Here is a 20,641-nt window from a genome sequence, read left to right on the forward strand (position 1 = left end):
TCCCTAGCCCAACGCTGCCAGGAACCGCCCCTTTTTGGTCGGACAGCGAGCGAGCTCCCGACGATTCGGATGCAAACCCCTGCCTGCGCTTTGTGTGGTGACCCCGGTTGGGAAATACAGATTTGGATCTCAGTTTTGCGTTTTGCGTTGCGTGTCTCACACATTTCCCCTCGGTGTTACGCAGGAGAAAGGCACATTGGACAACTCCGCCACCAACCCAAGCCCCCCTTTTCTTGCTGTTGTCTGAATTCGAATCCTTCTTTTCCCGCTTCTCATGCCGCTTCCAACATTTAAAGTTCCTCTTCTCCGGTCAACCAATTCTGAGGATCAACGAACGCTTCTCGAACGCTGTTGCCAAACAACACGAAACAAAACGAGAAGGGTCGCCGATCCTCTCGTTGTCATTCCCTCTCCCCTTGACAACACCGCGCGCAGCTACTAAGAGGCACCAGCATTAACAACAAGCAGGCGTGGTTCGGCGGAGAATAGAATCGCCGACCGGTTGGCAGGTCGGCTGCACTGCGGCTGCGAGAAAAACGCAAGGGGGGGAGAGCTGCAAACCCTTGCCTCGGATCACACGCCGCCGCTGAGTGCCTGCGCCGCCCGGCCCTGAGTTTAACATCCCCCGCCCCTCCTCCTTGCCTGACCGGACGCCACAGTCAACGACGCCAGTGCTTCGGCGTCCAGCTGCGCGGGCAGCGTTGACAGGCCGACCCCCCAACCCGCGAGCAACGATAACAACGGAGGTCATGTTCACGACCCAGGTTACTGCGCGCTGCTTGCTGCTGGCCTCGCCGTCGAATCTTAATGTGGCCCGGATACACGTTGCATAACAACGATGCGGGGCCACTTTCAAACGCCGCCCACCGCCCGATGGCTTGAGATTTGTGGGTCTAACATAAGCAATGATAACAAAAAAATTGTTTTCGATTTCCCGATATTGTAGACGGCCATCGGGCGCTGCGCTTCCGCGTGGCATCTGGCGCTGTTGGACAACAAAGGGGAAGGCATAACCCATACCTCTTCCCTTTGTCCAGAGCGTGGGAGATTGGTCGAGTCTCTCCCTTTGTTCACCCCATCACCATCGTATCTTTCTGGCACGATTGTCTCGCCTAATGTGAAAGGTTTGAGATTTCTCATGCGAGAGCTGGGCGCAGCATTACAAAGGGCAGGTAGGCACATTGGGGACAGAATGGCACCATCCGGTTTGTTTGGCGTTCCAGACGTGTGCGTGTGAGACAGTGATGGAGAGAAGAAGCATGCCTCATACATGCGAGACTCTTGAGCTCTTGCTCCAGCTTGTTCTCCTGATCCACATCTTCCTTGCTGAGGCATGTCTTGCCGACGTGTTCATCCCTCATCCGTCCGCTTCTTCCATCCACTGTCTCGTGAAGCAAGCATCATCAACGAACACCTGCCGCCATCTTCGTTAGTGACAGTACTCGACACCATGTCGGAGACCAGACCACGTCCATCCAAGCGACATACACCATCGACTCACACAAGACCATCCATACGACTGCTTTTCAGCTTCCTCACATCCCGCGATGCAGTCCTCCTCCTCCTCCCCGCCATCCTCTGCTCGACGGTCGTCGGCATGGTACCCACCATCGTGTCCAAAGTCGTAGGCAAAGCATTCGACGACTTCGCAAGCTACAACCCCGACTCCCAACCACCCTCTACCATCACTGCCACCGTCGACCACCACTTCCTCGACAAAGTCCTGTCTACCGTGTACATCCTCCTCGCGCTTTCCGCAGCCACGTTCTGCATCAGCACCGTCTCCGTTTCAGCTTGGATTTGTCTGGCAGAGCGGACAGCAGCCCGCGTGAGGAGTGCCGTCTTCGCCAGCGTGTTGGCCAAGAAGATGGGCTGGTTCGACACGGGCATGGGGCTCACTTCCTCAGACGACGCCGACGAGGTCGAGACCTCGCCCGCGGGGCTCATGACAAAGGTCGCTCGCGAGTGCGATGATATCCGCGTCGCTGTATCGAGAGAGATCGGCAACGTGATCCAGAACACCACGACAGCCATCGCCAGCCTCGTACTCGCACTCTACACGAGCTGGAGCCTGACCCTCGTCATTCTCGCCTCGATCCCCGTCGTCCTCGCGCTAACCGTGGCGACCGAGATCGGTGCAGCTCCGTCGCTGCAGCGCGAACGCATGAGCACCACCCAAGCCACCTCGCTCGTCGAGCACGTAGTTGAGGCCATCAACACCGTCAAGGCGTTCAACGCGCAGAACAGGGAGGAGCAGCGGTTCGAGGTGGAGCTCAAGCAAGGTTGCAAGGCGTACAGACGGACGATGCTTTGGTGGGCGGCGCGATTCGGGGTCACGAGCGGACTGGTACTCGCAACGTTTGTGCAAGGATTCTGGTTCGGCAGCCATCTGGTCGACAAGGGAAAGATCACGCCCGGTCAGGTCATGACGGTGTTCATGTCGAGCCTGCTTGTGTCGTCGACGCTGAACGAGATAGTTATGGCCCTGTCGTACATTGATAAGGGCAAGATGGGCGCTGCGAATCTGATCAACCTGATCAACAGCTCGGATGCCACTCTCACCGGCGGCAAGGCACGTTCAGATCAGTCCTCTCCCATTTCCACCGCCTCCGCACGATCTTCAGAACACACTGAAGACAGAACGACGCTCACCCCGACTCCACCCACAAGCATCGCCGCTGCGACATCACTCCTTGACGTGCTCGAGTACGACCCACGTCGAGCCAGAGCCGTGCCCATGCCTATCGATGCCATCCCCTCCACGCCCTCTCCCGGCCTCTTGAGCCCGGATAAATTCGCCCAGCACCGCCCTTACACGGCTGCGCCTCCCTTTTCCTCCCGCTTCTCCGCCAGACGCACTGTCCAAAGCTTGCGCCGCATCACCCCCACCCGCTGCCAGGGCGAGATCCACCTGCGCTCCGTCAGCTTCGCCTACCCCTCGCGCGCCTCCACCACCGTCCTGGACCGCGTCGACCTCTACTTCGCCCCCGGAGAACTCACGTACGTCGTTGGTGGCAGCGGCAGTGGCAAGAGTACCATCGCGCACCTCCTGCTGCGGCTGTACGAGCCTACGGCAGGCACGATCCAGATCGACGACCAGACCATCGAGTATCTCGACCGCGACTGGTGTCGCCAGCACGTCGGCGCGGTGAACCAGGACCCGGTCATCTTTGATATGAGTGTGCACGACAATGTTGCGCTCGGACTTGCAGGCAAGCAGGATCCGGATGTGCGGGTGGATGCGGAGACGCGCGTACCGCAGGTGGAGAGGGAGGCTGTGGAGGCTGCGTGCAGGCTGGCGCTGTTGCATGAGTTTGTGCGGGATTTGCCGGAAGGGTACCAGACGATGTTGGGTGGCAAGGGGACTGCGTTATCAGGCGGGCAGAGGCAGAGACTTTCGGTTGCAAGGGCGAGGTTGAGGGACCCGACGATCCTGATCCTGGACGAGGCGACGTCAGCGCTCGATCCAACAACACGACACTTGGTGCACGAGGCAATCAAGACCTGGCGACGCGGGAAGACTACCATCATTATCACCCACGACCTGTCCCATATCGATCGCGACGATTTCCTTTACCTCCTCGACAGCGGCCGCGTGGTGCAACAGGGGTATCGCTCGGATCTCGAGTCCAAAGACGGCCCGTTCCAGACGTGGCACTTGCAGCAAAGTCAGACAAGGGACGATGGAGACGGGGTCCAGAACTCGAGCCGCGCAGTGGAGCATAAGGGAAGCAGCAAGACCGCCGAGCCGACTTACGACGAGCCGTACAGCCGCAGGAACAGGAGGGATAGGCGGATCAAGTACAGATCAATGCTCGGATGGGAACGCGAAGGCGGGCTTCTCTCGGAAAACTTATCGTTGATCATTTCGCAGAAGATCGACGCTGCTCCTTCGCACCTCAGACCTTTAAGGCTGGTTGAGCGGCAGGCGTTGAATAGCTATTGGGAAGATGCGGAGACGCTCAACGTTACCGGTTCGACGGCGAGCGATCGACGCGCACGCAACGGCGCGTTGGAGAGGAAGAGGTGGGATGCACAGCCGCCGACGTATCTTGGAGATACGCCCGGCTGCGATACGGTCAGCATTGACAATCTCAACGAAGGAAACGTGCCAAGGGCTCCCGCTATCCGCGAAGTGTTTCGAATCCTCTGGCGGACCATCCCGAGCCGAACTATGCTTCTGGTCGGCATCCTCCTCTGCGTGCTCTCTGGCACCCTCACGCCTGTTTTTAGCTACATCCTCGCCCAGCTCCTTGCCAACATGGGTCGGTCGGATCAGGCCAGCGCCGTGCTCAAATGGAGCCTTCTCATACTTCTCGTCGCCTTCCTCGAAGGCATCTTCTCTTTCAGCCGGTACTTCTTCATGGAGGTGCTGGCCGACAAATGGCTCTATCGCCTCCGTTCCTCTTCGTACCGCAATGTGCTCTTGCAAGACCGAACCTTCTTCGACCAACCGCAGAATTCGCCGCCGCGCATCTGCCAGAGTATCGTCAAGGATGGCGAGGACGCGCGCAATCTTCTTGGGCAAATTACTGGCCAGCTGGCGCTCATCGCGACCATGATCAGCCTCGGCATCGGATGGGCGCTCGTCGTCGGCAGGAAACTCACCCTTGCCGGCGTCGCTTTCGGTCCAGTGTTCTTGGTAGCGATCACTGCCCAGTCTCGCGTGATCAGCTTCTACGAGGTGCGCAACAAGCACAAGCGCGAACATGTATCTGAGAGTTTCCACTCGATGGTCTCGCACATCCGCAGCATCCGGTCGATGGGGCTGGAGAGCATGTTCGATGGCAACCACCAGCGCGCGGTGGACGAGGCGCAGCGCTGCGGGATGCGCGCATCGGTATTTGCCGGCTTCGGACACGGCATGAGCGATGCGCTGACATACATTGCCGAGGCGCTCATCTTCTACGTCGGTGCGCGCCTAATGATCAACGGCGAGTACGACTTCAGGCGAATGATGCAGGTGTTCAACCTGATTATCTTTACTGTGACGTTTGCGGCGCAGATGCTCACCTTCCTGCCAGGCTTTTCGAAAAGCATCAAGGCACTTGCGGATCTGGATCGGCTCGTGCAGTTGTCAGACGCAAGCGTGACCCGGACAGAAGCGCAGGGGGAGATGGAGAGCGAGATTCGGGGCGCCATCGAGTTTCGCGATGTGACGTTCGCCTATGACGGCCTGGCGCGCGCCCGGGTGCTGGACGAAGTGAGCTTTGTCGTTGCGCGTGGGGAATGCGTTGCAATTGTCGGTGCGTCTGGTTGTGGAAAGAGCACCATCGCCGCCCTCCTGCAACGGCTGTACGAACCCTCAACCGGTACAGTCCTCGTCGACGGAACCCCAATTTGCCACCTCTCCACCACATGGCTCCGCGAACATATCAGCATCGTCTCGCAAATCCCGGCGCTGTTCGACCTTAGCATCGCCGACAACATCGCTTACGGCGCAAACGACTGCAATCCTCCCGAACAATCCCTCGTCCACGCATCTGCGCGTGCCGCCAACGCGGACTCATTCATCTCCACCCTTCCGCTCGGCTACGATACCACAGTGGGCGCGGGAGCGGCGTGCAAGCTCTCCGGCGGCCAGGCACAGCGTCTCGCCATCGCGCGCGCATTGATGCGCACCAAAGCGCCCATCTTGGTGCTCGACGAATGCACGTCCGCTCTGGACGTGACAAACCAACAGGCGATCGTAGAGACGCTGCTGTCGCGCGAGGCCGAGGTGAGGAGGAGACGCATGACGACGCTCGTCATCACGCATAATGTCGACATGATGCGGAGGTGTGATCGGATCTTGGTGATGAAAGAGGGGAAGGTGGTGGAGCAGGGGAGATATGATGTGCTGGTCGAAAGGGTGAGGGGTTACTTCGCTTCGTTGAGTAGGGGCGGTGAGTGGACTGGTTGAAATGTGCGTTACGGAATTGTTTGTCGTTTTATGAAAAGCTCTTCTCATCGCGAGCTACTTTTGTCTAATGCATTGGAATCTTTATCATCACATTGAGCCACAAGTCACTGCGCTGGTGATCCGATGATGAATAGAGTGGCATTGCGTGTCATTGTCAGCATGCGTGTCTTAGGCGTCCTCCTCCGTTGTTTCGCCAACGGGCCTTCGGGAGGCGGATCGAGAACGCGGGTCAAAGTTGGCCCCTTCAACGCGCATCTGGAGCGTCCTGCTGACTTTGCGTTCGAGCTTGTCGGCCTCATCGAGCTTCTTGGCCCTGACCCTCAATCCCTCCTCTCCCGCCTTGGACAGCACACCGATGATGAGCTCGACGCTGCGGATCGAGTCGTCGTTGGCCGGGATTGGATACGTGACGGACCTCGGGTCGACATCCGAATCGGTGATTGCGATGGTGGGGATGTTGGCCTGCGTGGCCTCCCGAATCGCGAATGAGTTTTCGACGGGGTTCAGCACGATGACGAGGTCCGGCTGCAGCGTCTGCGAAGCCAATCGGTTCGTGTTGCCGCTACCGGACGGATCAATGTCGTCCAAGGACTTGAGGATCGCCGACGCGAGCAGCTTGGGCGCGTTGGTGATCACACCGGGCATCCACCTCTCCGCCGTCACATGGAACCCATTCCCACTCAAGCGCTTGGTCGCAGCAAGAACAGCCGCCTGCTGGCCGGCCCGCGTCCCCACGAACAGGATCACACCATCGCGCTCCGCTACCGCTTTGACAACAGAAGCGGCACGACGCAGCGCAGGAAGCGTCGCACGCTCCAGGTCGAAGATGGCTACGCCGTGGCGCTGACCGTAGATGTACGGCTGGTTGGCCGCTTTGAGCGACGACAGCGAGTGGCCTACTTGGGCGGTGGAGGCGACGAGGTGGCTGAGCGTGAGCTTGTGTGCGTCTATCGGGTTGAGACGCTGCTTGTGTGGGCGGAATGAGTTGGCGCGAGTCTGAGTGCTGCCTAGATCGGAGAGCTGGTTCATGACGGTGCGCCTCAGTCGACGCCTCTCGAGGACATCGTCGGTGGTGGCAGTGTTGGCTTCGGTGGTGGGCTGGGCGGTGGCGGCGGCTGCTACAGTAGCAGCAGTGGCAGCATCCTCGACAGGAGAGCTCTGCTGAGCTGCGGTCGAGAGGCCACGAGCAAGAACGGTGGAGCGAGAAGCGGCAGTCTTGCTTGAAGAGACAGAGCTTCTCAACAGACTGCCGAGGGTGGTCCTCGAGGTGCTGGCGATAGGACTAGCCATTGTTGTTGATGCTGTTGATGCAATCACAGTGAGGCTAGGTGGAGGAAGACGGTCGATGTCGAGATCAACAGGGGTCCCTAGCGATCGAGCCAAAAGTGAAGATGGGTCAAAGCCAACTTTTACGACTCTTTCTTCCTGCTCAAGTCACTCGGAACCGGAACATGGATCTTGGTTCCAATTTGTCGCACGAATCAAGCCAATTTGTCTGAGAAGGTCTGTTGCTTGCCAGTGCCGCAGCCACTCGATTTTGAATTGAATTTTTGGCCAGGGCCTTCGAACTTCACTATCTAATTTGAAATATCAAATACAACTGCTACACTTTCGAACTGTGAGGCTTGCAATGAGGCACAATGTGAAGGGTATCGCTGGGGATGTGGAACCGCAGAGTCGCTTGCGTGCGATTGGCTATTTCTTCCAAAAAATTTCGCGCTTTATGCAGGCAGAGTCGAGCGAATTCTTCTTGGATCACAAGGCACAGAAGACAGTTGCTTCTGCCTTCGGTCGCCGTTCAAAAATTTCAAGGCAGCAGACAGGATCAACTTGGACTCGAATTTCCGCCAACCAGCTGGCTCCGGTTGAGAGCGACGAGAAGAAAAAAAGAGTACGAAGAAGAAGCGGAAAAAAACTGTCCTTCTGGCCCGTTCGAAGTCGGAGAGAGAGTGAGATAGCCTGTCCACGTCCTGTGTCTGTGTTCAGGCGGAAACGGTGTGTTCTCAAAGGGCAAATCCGTGGTTGCAAGGCGCACAAAGCACTTCTGGCTCGGTGAGTGGGAAAGGCAAACCTCTGCGCCGAGAGCGAGCAAAGGTTTTTGGTACTTGCTCGCCATCCTTTCTCCTCTCCCTCCTCTCCATCACCCATTCCCTCCCCCTTCATCACCACCAAAAAACTTCGTCATCATGTCCAGCGAGGTTCCCGCTACTCCCGTCGACGAGACCGTCTACCAGGGCGCCATCGGTATTGGTATGTATTCAACACCAACACTCGCAGCCCGTGCACGCCACACCTATCCACCAACATCAACTGCAGACACACCGAATCACGATTGCTCACGGGAGCTTCAGCAGCAAGATTCGCTGCTCTGGCTCAGGCGTATTAGCAAGGCGGCGGCGTGATTCGGTATGCACCCTTTCCGCAGGTTGATTGCAAACATGGGAGGGCCACGGATCCAGCATAAACAGCCGCGACAGCCACTGACTCGTTTCTCCCTCACTTGCTTCATTTATTCGTTGCGCCATTGCAGACCTTGGTACCACCTACTCCTGTGTTGGTTGGTGGGTCAACGAGCGTGTCGAGATCATCGCCAACGACCAGGGTAACCGCACCACCCCCTCTTACGTCGCTTTCACCGAGAGCGAGCGTCTCATCGGTGATGCCGCCAAGAACCAGGCCGCCATGAACCCCCGCCAGACTGTCTTCGACGCCAAGCGTCTCATCGGTCGCCGATACGACGACCCTGACGTCAAGAAGGACATGCAGCACTGGCCCTTCACCGTCATCGACAAGGACGGCTCCCCCTTCATCGAGGTCAACTACCTCGGCGAGACCAAGCAGTTCTCCCCCCAGGAGATTTCCTCCATGGTCCTCACCAAGATGAAGGAGATCGCCGAGGCTAAGATTGGAAAGGAGGTCAAGAAGGCTGTCATTACCGTCCCCGCCTACTTCAACGACTCGCAGCGTCTTGCCACCAAGGATGCCGGTACGTATATTCCCCTGATCGCTCCGACTTTGTCTCTGCTGGGACATTCTGCTTCTGCTTCTGCTGCTGCTGCTTCTGCTGGAGGATCTTAGATAGGAAGCGGGTCACCGACAGTCGGGCCTGACGACAAAGGATTGGGACCTACAGCACGATTGCGCAGCGATGATACACATTTTTCCATGCTAATTCCGAGGCTCACCAGCGGTGCGGAAGCAAAAATCCATACTAAGAACGGCTAGCTGAGCGCATATCGTCATCAGCGATTTGGCAGGTGGGATCGATGGTCAGGAACTAGCACACTGGTTCTCAAACGGATCCGCAGTTCCATCAGCAGAGAAGCAGTGGCAGATTTGCCGCAGAGAGAGCGTCTTATGCCTTTCGGCTTTTGCGCGTTCCTTGTCACTGACTTTTCTCATTCTTGTTCCATCTTGGCCCCTGCCACCAATACAGGTTCCATCGCTGGTCTCGATGTTCTCCGTATCATCAACGAGCCCACCGCCGCCGCCATCGCTTACGGTCTCGACTCCAAGTCGTCGACCGAGAAGAACGTACTCATCTACGATCTTGGTGGAGGTACCTTCGATGTCTCGCTCCTCAACATCACCGGTGGCGTCTTCGCCGTCAAGGCCACCGCTGGTGACACCCACCTTGGTGGTGAGGACTTCGACAACGCCCTTCTTGACCACTTCAAGAAGGAGTTTGAGCGCAAGAACAAGCTCGACATCTCTGGTGACCCCCGTGCCGTCCGCCGTCTGCGCTCGGCCTGTGAGCGTGCCAAGCGCACCCTCTCGTCGGTCACCCAGACCACCGTCGAGGTCGACTCGCTCTTCCAGGGTGTCGACTTCCAGGCCAACATCACCCGTGCCCGTTTCGAGGAGATCAACGCCGCCGCCTTCAAGGGCACCATCGAGCCCGTCGCCAAGGTGCTCAAGGACTCCAAGATCCCTGCCGACAAGGTCGACGACATTGTGCTCGTCGGTGGTTCTACTCGTATTCCCAAGATTCAGTCGCTCATCTCCGAGTTCTTCGGCGGCCGCCAGCTCAACAAGTCGATCAACCCCGACGAGGCTGTTGCCTACGGTGCTGCTGTCCAGGCCGCCGTGCTTACCAACCAGACCAGCGACAAGACCGCCGACCTGCTCCTCCTCGATGTCGCCCCTCTCTCGCTCGGTGTTGCCATGCAGGGTGACGTGTTCGGTGTCGTTGTGCCCCGTAACACCCCCATCCCTTGCAACAAGACCCGTGTCTTCACCACGGTCGAGGACAACCAGACCCAGGTCACCTTCCCCGTTTACGAGGGTGAACGAACTCAGTGCAAGGACAACCGTCTCCTCGGCGAGTTCGAGCTGACCGGTATTCCCCCTCAGCCCCGTGGTCAGGCCGAGCTCCTCACCACCTTCGAGATCGACGCCAACGGTCTGCTCAAGGTCTCCGCCCAGGAGAAGATCACCGGCCGCAAGGCTAACATTACCATCACCAACTCGGTGGGCCGTCTGAGCTCCAACGAGATTGAGCAGATGATCAAGGATGCCGAGACCTTCTCCAAGGCTGACAAGGACTTCACTGCCAAGCACGATGCCAAGAACGACCTCGAGGCCTACGTGCACTCGGTCGAGGAGACCATTTCGAGCCCCGCCGCCAACCTCAAGCGCCCCGCCAAGATCCAGATTGAGCAGGAGCTCACCAAGGCTCTCGAGCTTCTCGAGGTGCAGGACGCTTCGGCCGACGAGTACCGTCGCGCCTCGCTGCGCCTCAAGCGCTCCATGCAGAAGGCTTTCGGTGGTCGTTAAGCACGAGCACTCGCATTTGTTGAGAGGTTCGAGCGATGCGCGATGGGATTCAAGTTACCTCTCTGACTTGGATCATGTTGCGGTTCGTCTCGCGTGTCACTTTCCTCGCCTCGTTCGGGATCCACCAAAGTGGACTTGGGCGAGTGTCGACCCAAAAAAGGAACTCGAGGGTCGTCAAGTCTTTCGGCGACCTGTGCTCAGAAAGATTCCCCCCATCCGACCAATGTACGCATATTCCACTTTTTCTCCTGCAATATCTTTTCCCGTTCGCTCGACTCTATGGTTCTCGTCTTCTTGAGTGTTCGTTCCAGTTCTATGCGTGTACGCGACTGTGGCGTGGCGTGGGAACAGCTGGGCTGGTTCGTCGCTGGGCAAACGCCTTGATGCGGAAGAATATGCTCGGTTTCGGACCGACCGAATCTGGAAAGGTTCACGAGACAGGGAGTCGATGGCTGTTGAGTCAGGGGAGAGACGAGCACACTGCCAGCGACGCCTACGGGCACGTCGCCTCGAAGCCAATCGCAACTGGGAAGCAACAAAACGATAGTCAGCGCAGCCTTGCGCCAGACTATGCCCGAACGACAAGAGAGACACGACAGACAAGGCTGAGACACTTCGGGACGAATTCGCAAGCCAATGCGACAGAAGCATGCCAGAGCCAGATGGGCTTTGTTTCAGCGCTGTTGAAAATCGAGCTCTGACCAAAGTCTCTTTGCGGACAATGAACGAGAAAGGGAGTACTGTTTCTAAATATCTGAAAGCGCAATCTTGGAGAAATGATGGCGAAAAAAGAGGGTGCAAAAAGCGCCTTCGTACCCGAGCAGTTCATGATCCCGTCGGCCCTACGGCATCGTGAAGAAGAACACGGGTGTCCAAGGAAAGCGTACACTGTTCAAATCACATGACCGCGTAGCTGCGTCGGACGTCGACCGACACGACACTTTCATTCAGCTACTCGCCTCGACGAAGCTTGCTTTGCCGAGCGACGCAACCGGTTCAACCATCGAGTTCACGATGATAATGGCGAGCCAAGGGGCGCAAGAGAAAGCCAAGACAAAGGACAAAGCACAATGACAACTCCGAACAATCTCGGATGCTTCCGTCGAACGTTCCTGGAGAGTCACGCAGGTGTCTTTCCGCGCAACGAAGCCAAACGAGAGAGGGAGAAACACTCGAAAGCGCAGCCAATCAGAGACGAAGGTCGGGATATCCGATCCGTACGTCCACAGTCGCTCGCATCGATGTCAAGGAGAACGAAAGAAGCTCAGACAGGAACATCTATGCACAAGGGTGGTTGATCTTCCCGGTTGCGCACCGAGATAGACCGATTGTGGCTGTCTGATGACCGGCTCATTTGAATGATCGCGTAGTACGAGGTTTGACCATTGGAAAGAGACTTGTCGTTGTCTTCTTACCTCGAGCTCGAGGGCCCATGCACGTTGTTAGAGACCGCGAGCACACGCGCTTTTTGACGTGACGAATTTCGAGGCAAGCCCTGCTGCGACCGCTGCATCTCACATTCCGATGTGTGCAGCCACGGTCCTGGGCGCGCTGTTCAACTTTGCCCCGTTCCTCACCACAGAGTGACGTGGCCCTGACTTGCGCGACGGATCTCGCATTAGCGCCGCGCCACGCACACTAGCACTGTCAAAGTACAACACATTTGCGGGGATCATGCAGCACGCCAACGTCACAGCCTCGTGCAAGTGCACTAAGGTAGTCAGTCCCTCCAGCAACAATAGGCATCGCTTGGTTGCAGAGTTGCTCCTTGATCCTACATGCTATCGAGCACTACTCTTCCGATGCGAATAAAGTCTGCTCTCGGCTACTGTCTGAAAAGATCGACGGTCTTACCGCTGATCACAGCGTGAAACTGCCTGGCTGCTTCTGTGCTTCCAACCAGCTCTTAAAGGGTCGTCATGACGAACCAAGGCGTTTTTCCTTTCCCTTTTTTTTCTCACAGAAAGCAAAAGATTGCTAAAGTAAAACAGATCTGCGGATTTTGACGTGCATCATCCATTGAGTCACTGCACGGCGAGGCGGGAAACGACAGCACCGAATTTGTCGAGGAATTGGACTTGCATTCCACACGATGGCAGCTCGTGTCTCTCTACTTCTACACTGACCGCGGTTCTGGCTCGCTTCCTGCCTCTGCCTCTCACGTGTCTGGCCCACTTTGACGAGAAATGTCAAATCTGTCAAAGAGGAGGCGCTTTTTGCCGTCCGAGCCTCCCTATCGTTGCATTCCAAATCATGCATGTCCCTGTTGCTCGACGCTGGCTTGTCTCTGCATTGCATCCGACATTTGATCCGCTTCTAGCCTAGTTCAAATCCCTTCCTTAGCCTCACCTGTCAGCCATCCAAAAATAGTGCAGATCTCTACCACCCCGCACGCAGGCTGTCAAGGTTGGCATGCATCCTACCGCCTTGTCACGGCGTTTGGGCAACTCGCCACAACCACTCCTCCTTCCCCCCTCCTTGTTGCAACTGGCATAGTCCCCCCTCTCGCAAGTATGTTCTGACCTGACTCCGATACTGGTCCCGTTGTACGCGGGTACAATATGCATGTCTGCGTGCCAGTCAAGCCGCCTTTGAAACTTTGGCCTTCGATTAATGTCTACCAACAGCTGCCTGTCCTCAGCTCACTTTTGCGCGTTCCACTCGAAGCCGACTGCCCTCGTCTTCTTGTTTCGGACATGTTCAAAACGGCCGATGCATCTGCTTCTGATGCGTATCGATCAGTGGCGCTGAAGTTTCGGCGTGACTGACATGCCCTGCACACATTACTACATGCAGTCAGAGCTTATATTCGTCTGCCGAACATGCTCGCCTTTCCTCTTGTAATCCGCCTCGGAACTTTTGTCTTGCTGTTGATCGACGGCTACCTCTCGCTTCGACGCTTTAGGATTTGGGGAGTCTGTCCTCTGCATGCTTTAGAGACACTGATCGCCGCTTCCTATCCGCTCGCTTCGGCTAGCATCAGTTGCGCCGCGACAGCAAGCCGCCAATGCCTGGTCGCGATGCCAAAGACGTCATGTTCACCCTTAGTGTGCATGCCTGGGAGCTCATGCAAGAGAACGAATGCAAAAGCTGTCGCTGTGGGGCCTGTGCCAAACTGGACGAGGCGCTTAAGCAAGTGGTCCAATAGTACATGCCCCTGCTGGCATCAGTCTACAGCACATAAGATCGTCACAGCCACATGAGCTTCGAAGAGAGTGGTAGCAACGATGTCTTTCTTTGCTCGGATGGTGACGTCTGCCTGTCGAAGAATTGCTTCTGCACAAATACAACAAGCTGCTCAAAGCAAGATGGGGACAGGCAACGAGAAGAGCAAAGCAGCTATTCTTTTCTTGATGAAAGACCTGGTTCACGGAACGTACCCCAATGGATCATTCACTGCACGAATGGAAAGAACGCCACTGTTGCATGTTCAGGAGTCAGGCGCCAGACGCTGATACAAGTCTTCGTTCCGCCTATGTTTGGTGTAGCTGCTTTCTCTACTCATGTGCCTTGTCCGTCGAATACTTTCCCGCCATGCACCCGCCTGCTGCCTAGGAATCTTCAGCGCATTTTACGCAGGCACTGATACCAGCATCTCGCCCCTCTAGCCTGTCGAGCTCCTTTCCGTGCCTCCTCCGTTCCACTGGTTCTTGGCCGTCGTAAACATGCCTGCGAGAAACCTCATTCAACGTCGGCTGTCTAAGCGAATGCGGCATACGCCTCTCCATTCGAATGCCCTGTTACCCTGGCCATCATTCGCCTGTCTCGATTTGCTTCATCAACACAGGTACCAGCAGTGTTTTGATTCTCGCCTGATGCATTCGAGACAGTCGTACAGAAGGAGGTAGCCAAGACATCCCCTTCCGGCACACTGCTAGCTCAGTCGCATGCCAGTCTTCTCGCGTGTCGGATTGCCAGCGCAGCCGTATATAACCCTCGCCTTTCGTCCGTCTTTGTTTTCATCCCCCAAGCTAGTTTCTCCCTACACCTCCTCTTACGTTCTTGCTGTTGCTCCCCCCCTTTCCCTTTTGCACCTCCTTTTCTCCCCACCAAAACCGATACCAACCGCCTTCCGGCCCCCAACTCTCTTTTTAAACCCAACTCTCCTCATATTTACCTTCCAACCGGACATCCAACTCAACCTCAACAATGAAGTACCTCCAGTTCCTCGCTGCAGTCGCAGCTGTCTCTGCCTTCTCCGGCCCTGTCCTTGCTGGCTCGGTCGTTGACAACACAAACCAGGTTGTTCCCGTCCAGCTCACTGGCGCTCTCCTCTCGGAGGTCGCCAACGGCCAACACGCCGAGCGCGCCATGAACGTGGACAACAGCGCCCAGTTCGTTCCTGTTCAGGGCACCATTGCCGCCCTTTCTTCTGTCCTCAACTCGCAGAAGGCTACCAAGCGTGGAAACAACGTTGTCGACAACACCAACCAAGTCCTTCCTATCGAGGCAACCATCGCTGCTCTCTCGCAGGTGCTCAACGAGCAGAAGGCTTCCAAGCGTGACAACGTTGTCAAGAACGACAACCAGATCATCCCCATCGAGGCCACGCTCGCCGCTCTCTCTGCCGTCGCCAACGCCCAGAAGTCGGCCCGCTCTATCAAGGTCGACAACAGCGCCCAGTTTGTGCCCGTTGAGGCCACTCTCGCTGCTTTCTCCCAGGTCTTGAACGGACAGAAGGCTACCAAGCGCTGGGAGTCGGAGGGTCACAAAATTGACAACACCAACCAGGTCCTCCCTATCCAGGCTACCCTGGCTGCCTTCTCGCAGGTGCTCAACTCGCAGAAGGCCGAGCGCTCGATCGACGTCCACAACAGCGCCCAGTTCCTCCCCATCGAGGCTACCATCGCCGCTCTCTCCTCTGTCGCCAACGGTCAAGCGGCCGAGAAGCGCAAGGCTCCCGAATTTGGCAACACTGTCGAGAACACCAACCAGGTGCTTCCCATCCAGGCCACCGCCGCTCTCCTCTCTGAGGTCGCCAACCTCCAGTCGGCTCACTCCAAGCGCAAGGCTCCCGAATTTGGCAACACTGTCGACAACACCAACCAGGTGCTGCCTATCCAGGCCACAGCTGCCCTTCTCTCGCAGGTCGCCAACCTCCAGTCGGCTCACTCCAAGCGCAAGGCTCCCGAGTTCGATCACAGCGTCGACAACACCAACCAGGTGCTTCCTATCCAGGCCACGGCTGCCCTTCTCTCGCAGGTCGGCAACGAACAGTCGGCTTCCAAGCGCAAGGCTCCTGATTTCCACTCGATCAAGAACACCAACCAGGTTGTTCCTATCCAGGCTACCGCCGCCGCCTTCTCGGATGTGATCAACAAGCAGATTGCTTCGCGCTCGACCGACATCGACAACAGTGCCCAGTTCGTTCCCATCGAGGGCACGATTGCTGCCCTCTCTGCCGTTGCCAACGGACAGGCCGCCACCAAGCGTGGCAACAACGTTGTCGACAACACTAACCAGGTCATCCCTGTCCAGGGAACCATCGCGGCTCTGTCGCAGGTGCTCAACTCGCAGAAGGCTGAGCGCTCGACCGACATTGACAACAGCTCCCAGTTCGTTCCCATCGAGGCCACCATTGCTGCCCTCTCGCAGGTGGCCAACGGTCAGCACGCCGCCAAGCGTGGTGACGATGTTGACAACGACAACCAGGTGGTCCCTGTGCAGGCTGTCGCTGCTGCTCTTTCGCAGGTGACGGGCGCACAAAAGACTCGACGAGGTGAGACCACAGAGATTCATCATGTCAACCAAGTAGCACCTGCTCAAGCCACCCTCTCCGCACTCTCCGATATTGTCAACAGCGCGCACGCCCGCCGAGCGATGGATGTAAAGCAGTACGAGTCGCTGCAGTACGCCATTGACGCTTTGCAACAGGCTTTGGACAAGACCAACACCGGCGACAAGACCCACCACGTGGATGCCTTGACCGGTACCGCCGAACACATCACCCCCAAGCGAGACAACAACCTTGACCCCTCTGCGTTCCTCGACCAGGCTGCCAGTGGCGTCTCTGTGCCCGTCGGCAACAAGGACCTGCTCAAGAGCCTCGTCAAGCGATACGCCGAGGAGGAGGACGCTGCCATGGCCAAGCGCACGCCCTCTGTCAGCGGTCGTGGCCAGCGACCTCGCCCACGTGGGTCTACGGAGTCCAACAACAACGGTCAGTGCTCCGTCGGCAAAGCCCAATGCTGTACGCAGGTGATCACGGACGAGAGCAAGAAGAAGACGCTCGCCGGCCTCCTTGGATTCAACAACGTCGTTGGTGACTTCGGTCTCAACTGCCAGCAGATTCCCGTACTCGGAGTCTCGCTGCAGAGCATCTGCAAGTCGACGCCAGTTTGCTGTACAAATGTCAGCCAGGATGGTCTTGTCAACATTGGATGCACTTCGATCCCAATCAACTAAGGATTTCCTCAAGTTGATTCGTCGGACTCTTTTTGCATACACATTGGCATGTTCTCGTTCATTCTCTCTGGCATTTCTTCGTTGTACTTCATTCGTTGGTCGGCGACACGGGCTGTCGTTCTCCTAATTAGTCTTTCTGGAGGTGTTGTCCCGTTCGGCGGAGACAACCTCTTGGTCATTGTCCTGTTTTTCAAAGCTCCTCTTTCGCGCTCTTCATCATACTCCACACTAGCAGCAACAGCACTCGAACATTCTGGTACTAGCAACACCACCATCACCTCAAACCTAGCTTCCTTTCTTCCCCTGTCTCGATCGCGTTTCCCCCGTTAGCTTCCCGTGTTTACATTTAGCTTTGATCCGCACCTTCTCACCTCCTGTTCTACGTATCCGCGTTCACAGTCGAGGTAGCGGGTTCTTGTCCTTGCTTTCCTCGTCCCTATAATACACCGGTCTTTACGCTAACCTTTATGCTGAATGAGTGGCTGTGCTTCGTGTGTTGACTTTTGAGCACGGACTGCAGGAAGGCGAAGGCGTTGAAACGTGATGATATGAAGTGGAGCTATGTGAAGCCCACCACAAATGCGAGCCGTTGGCTGGTCTCTTGTTCAAGGTAGGGTCCTTACTACGAGGCAATCGAGCTGTGTTATCGAGACGCTCATGCGGCGCGTACAGCCCAGGTGTGGCTCGATGAAGTAGCGCAACAAGGGAAACGTTGGTTCGCCCACATGGCCGTCAATGCTCGCACGGGTTCATTCGGTGTCACGCAGTTGCTGCGGAAACTCGGCGCTGGGATGTTTCCTCTCTTCCGTTCGCATGGTAATGAACCGTCTTTTGTATCACTGATATGCCACCCGCCATGCCCACCGGTCGCCGCAAGAGCCTTCTTCTCCTCTTCCGTCTATCATTACACTGTCGCCCTCCTGATGCTCGTCCCGGAGCGGCTGGCCATCTTTGTCCGCATCGCGTACAGTTGGATCAATGGCGAACAGCACTAACATCTCGGACTGGCTAGGTAAGCTTTGTAACGGTACGACCGACTTTCCGACCAAGGCCCGCTATGATCTGACAGCGTCGGGGATCATTTTGCCTCCGTCGGTTTCTCACGATGTAAGTATGTCTGTCTGTTTGAAGGCACGCTCGGTGGTTGCGGCATCTGACGACCCGCTGACTTTGACATGCGTTGGACTATCGTAGGCGTTTTCGAATGATGTCGCTATTGTCGCTGCGACCTTGTACTGCTGGGAATACCTGATGTAAGTCGAAGCGCGCGTGTCCGGGATTCGAGCAGACGAGCGCAGAATCAACAACTGACTCCTCTTGTTCATGTGTGGCGATGCAACTAGGACCGTTCCCTCGGAGCTCGGCATCTACGTAACCATCCCTTTGCGCGCCCCTCACCTGATACTGTTCGTGCTGATGCGATACACAACCCTGGTCGCCATCAGTCTGGGCCTCTACGCTACCTGGCGTCGACAAAGTGGCGACTGCATCCCCTACCGCGAAATCTGCACGCTTCTCGTTCAACTTTCTGTCTCCGCCGTGCTCGGCTGGCGTACGATCGCCATCTGGCAGAGGGACGCACGTATCATCGTCATCGTGTTTCTGCTGCTCACCACCCTGATGCTCTTCTCGTCGCTGCTGGTGCTCAGCTTGAAGTCGAGAAAGCTGAGCAACGGGGCGTGCCTGCTGGTCGAGAACGGCAACTACGAGTTTTTCCCGCTGGCGTGGTTCTACGCGGGCACGGTGCTGTACGATACGATTGTGATCGTGTTGAGCACGTACCGGTTGTGGCAACATCACAAAGACGTGGTTGCGTTTCCGGAGGCGGGTGCGACGAAGAAAAAGGGTAGGAAACCGAGGATACATTGGTTGCAGTGGCTCCATTCGCAGTGGAACAGCCTCACGCCACTTCTGTTTCGATTGGCGTCCAACGGTGTGCTGTACTTCGGCTTTTCGATGGTGTTCAACATCGTGTGCTTTGTTGTAGGTCACTGGGACGAGCGTCGAGCGCAGGATCTGATGCTGCTATACTCGTCCGTGATGTGGATCGTGTGCCAGCGACTGGTGCTGCTGGAAGTGAAGGCGACGTGGAGAGACCGCTTGTCAATCGACGGGCTCAAGCAGGCGGGAGACGAGGAGACAGATAGGCTGATCGCAAGGATCCTGCAGGCGTCCTGGTCATCCAAACCGCCGCCTCCGATGAACGGCAAGCCTTGGACGACAGAAGGCATGAAAGACAAAAGCAAGGAACAGCTTGTGCTCAGCTTGTCGGTCGACAGCTGTCTCAGGGCTGCACCCATTTCGTGCTGCGCGTGTAGTCGGGGCAGAGAAGCGCAGTCGAAACGGTCGCGGGCGGCGGAGACAAGCCGACCGTCTGGATTGGGCGTTGAACACAATGATGCAGAGATGGGGGAGGCGAGAGTGCATCAGTTGCACGATTTTCGACTTTCGCTGCCTGAAGGGTTCTTTGACGAGTTCGGCGCTGCCTCGAGGACGCCGATGGGATCAAAGACTGTCGATTCCGTTGGTGTTGCTGCTCGAACGAATATGTGTAACGACGAGAGCGATCCAGAGGCAAGAATGGAGACAGGCATCAAGCGCAGGTTGGGCACGTTACTCCCGACACGAGCCCCGCACAAACTCTTCGCCGCCTCGCCCAACAGGTCCCCACGTAGCGACACCACCGTAGACACCGCAGCGTCCAACACCGCCATCTCAATCGATCACCCCCTCCTCGACTCCCCTTCCATCCCCCCCCGGCTCACCCCTCATTCCAATGACGCTACGCCGTCCTCGCGCCTCTCGCGCCTCTCGCACGCCTTTGACGGGTGCTCTAAATCCACCTCCAGCCTCAGCATCCCCACTACATCCAATTGCACTTGCAGCTATCTCAATAAAACCGACCCCGCGCCAGATACCGAGCAGCAGCAGCAGCAGCAGCATCGACGGACTTCACAAAGACGGGGAAGAGCTATCACTACGCTGCCGAGCCTGGAAGTCGCCGACATGCTAGCCAACATGACGGACGACGCAAAGACGACAGCACTGGCGCTTGCGGGGATGGAAGGGGTGCAGCCTTCGTTGGCCGGATCGGAGCTGTTTGCCTCGCCGCGTGCTCAACCGCCAAGACCGCTCTGGATCATTCATCCTCCGCTGTAGAAGCTTTTGCACTTTGATCATAGACTCGCTACACTCGCAAATCGACACACACACACACAAACACACACACACACACACACACACACACACACACACACACACACACACACACACACACATGACACATGACACATGACTTTCTCCCGCTCGCTGTAGATTGCTGCGAGACTGAGCAGACCACAGTACTGTAGATGTGCCTCGGGACGTGCTATTATTGAGACAAGTTAATTTGAGCTACGCTCATCTACGCGACGCGACAGGCCCGATCCTCACGCGTAAATTGCAGTCGTACAAGAAAAAGAAATATTGCAAAAATCCTTCGCAGCCAGAGAAAGAAGATTCACAGCTCAACGATAATCTTCGACTCGCACAACATTCCCAATTCGTCGGCAACTCGTT

General features: G+C 56.8%; 5 protein-coding genes across 5 annotated transcripts; 4 read left to right on the forward strand and 1 right to left on the reverse strand.

Moving 5' to 3' along the window:
* Positions 1–1,450: 1,450 nt before the first annotated feature.
* On the forward strand, positions 1,451–5,902 carry EX895_002380 (uncharacterized protein; the record flags this gene model as incomplete). Its single annotated transcript, XM_029882979.1, has 1 exon — positions 1,451–5,902. One exon carries the CDS (start codon positions 1,451–1,453, stop codon positions 5,900–5,902), a length of 4,452 nt encoding a protein of 1,483 aa, XP_029740734.1.
* Positions 5,903–6,070: 168 nt separating this feature from the next.
* Positions 6,071–7,192, reverse strand: EX895_002381 (uncharacterized protein; the record flags this gene model as incomplete). The annotated part of the gene is made up of 1 exon (XM_029882980.1): positions 6,071–7,192. The coding sequence occupies one exon, from the start codon at positions 7,190–7,192 to the stop codon at positions 6,071–6,073; it is 1,122 nt and encodes a 373-aa protein (XP_029740735.1).
* Positions 7,193–8,088: 896 nt separating this feature from the next.
* Positions 8,089–10,678, forward strand: EX895_002382 (uncharacterized protein; the record flags this gene model as incomplete). Its single annotated transcript, XM_029882981.1, has 3 exons — positions 8,089–8,152; positions 8,433–8,888; positions 9,339–10,678. The coding sequence occupies 3 exons, from the start codon at positions 8,089–8,091 to the stop codon at positions 10,676–10,678; spliced, it is 1,860 nt and encodes a 619-aa protein (XP_029740736.1).
* A 4,149-nt stretch (positions 10,679–14,827) lies between these two features.
* On the forward strand, positions 14,828–17,083 carry EX895_002383 (uncharacterized protein; the record flags this gene model as incomplete). Its single annotated transcript, XM_029882982.1, has 1 exon — positions 14,828–17,083. One exon carries the CDS (start codon positions 14,828–14,830, stop codon positions 17,081–17,083), a length of 2,256 nt encoding a protein of 751 aa, XP_029740737.1.
* A 978-nt stretch (positions 17,084–18,061) lies between these two features.
* Positions 18,062–20,242, forward strand: EX895_002384 (uncharacterized protein; the record flags this gene model as incomplete). The annotated part of the gene is made up of 3 exons (XM_029882983.1): positions 18,062–18,190; positions 18,278–18,336; positions 18,427–20,242. The coding sequence occupies 3 exons, from the start codon at positions 18,062–18,064 to the stop codon at positions 20,240–20,242; spliced, it is 2,004 nt and encodes a 667-aa protein (XP_029740738.1).
* Between the last annotated feature and the right edge of the window lie 399 nt (positions 20,243–20,641).

Source organism: Sporisorium graminicola, chromosome SGRAM_14 (genome assembly GCF_005498985.1).
Source record: "Sporisorium graminicola strain CBS 10092 chromosome SGRAM_14, whole genome shotgun sequence".
Lineage (NCBI taxonomy): Eukaryota > Fungi > Basidiomycota > Ustilaginomycetes > Ustilaginales > Ustilaginaceae > Sporisorium > Sporisorium graminicola.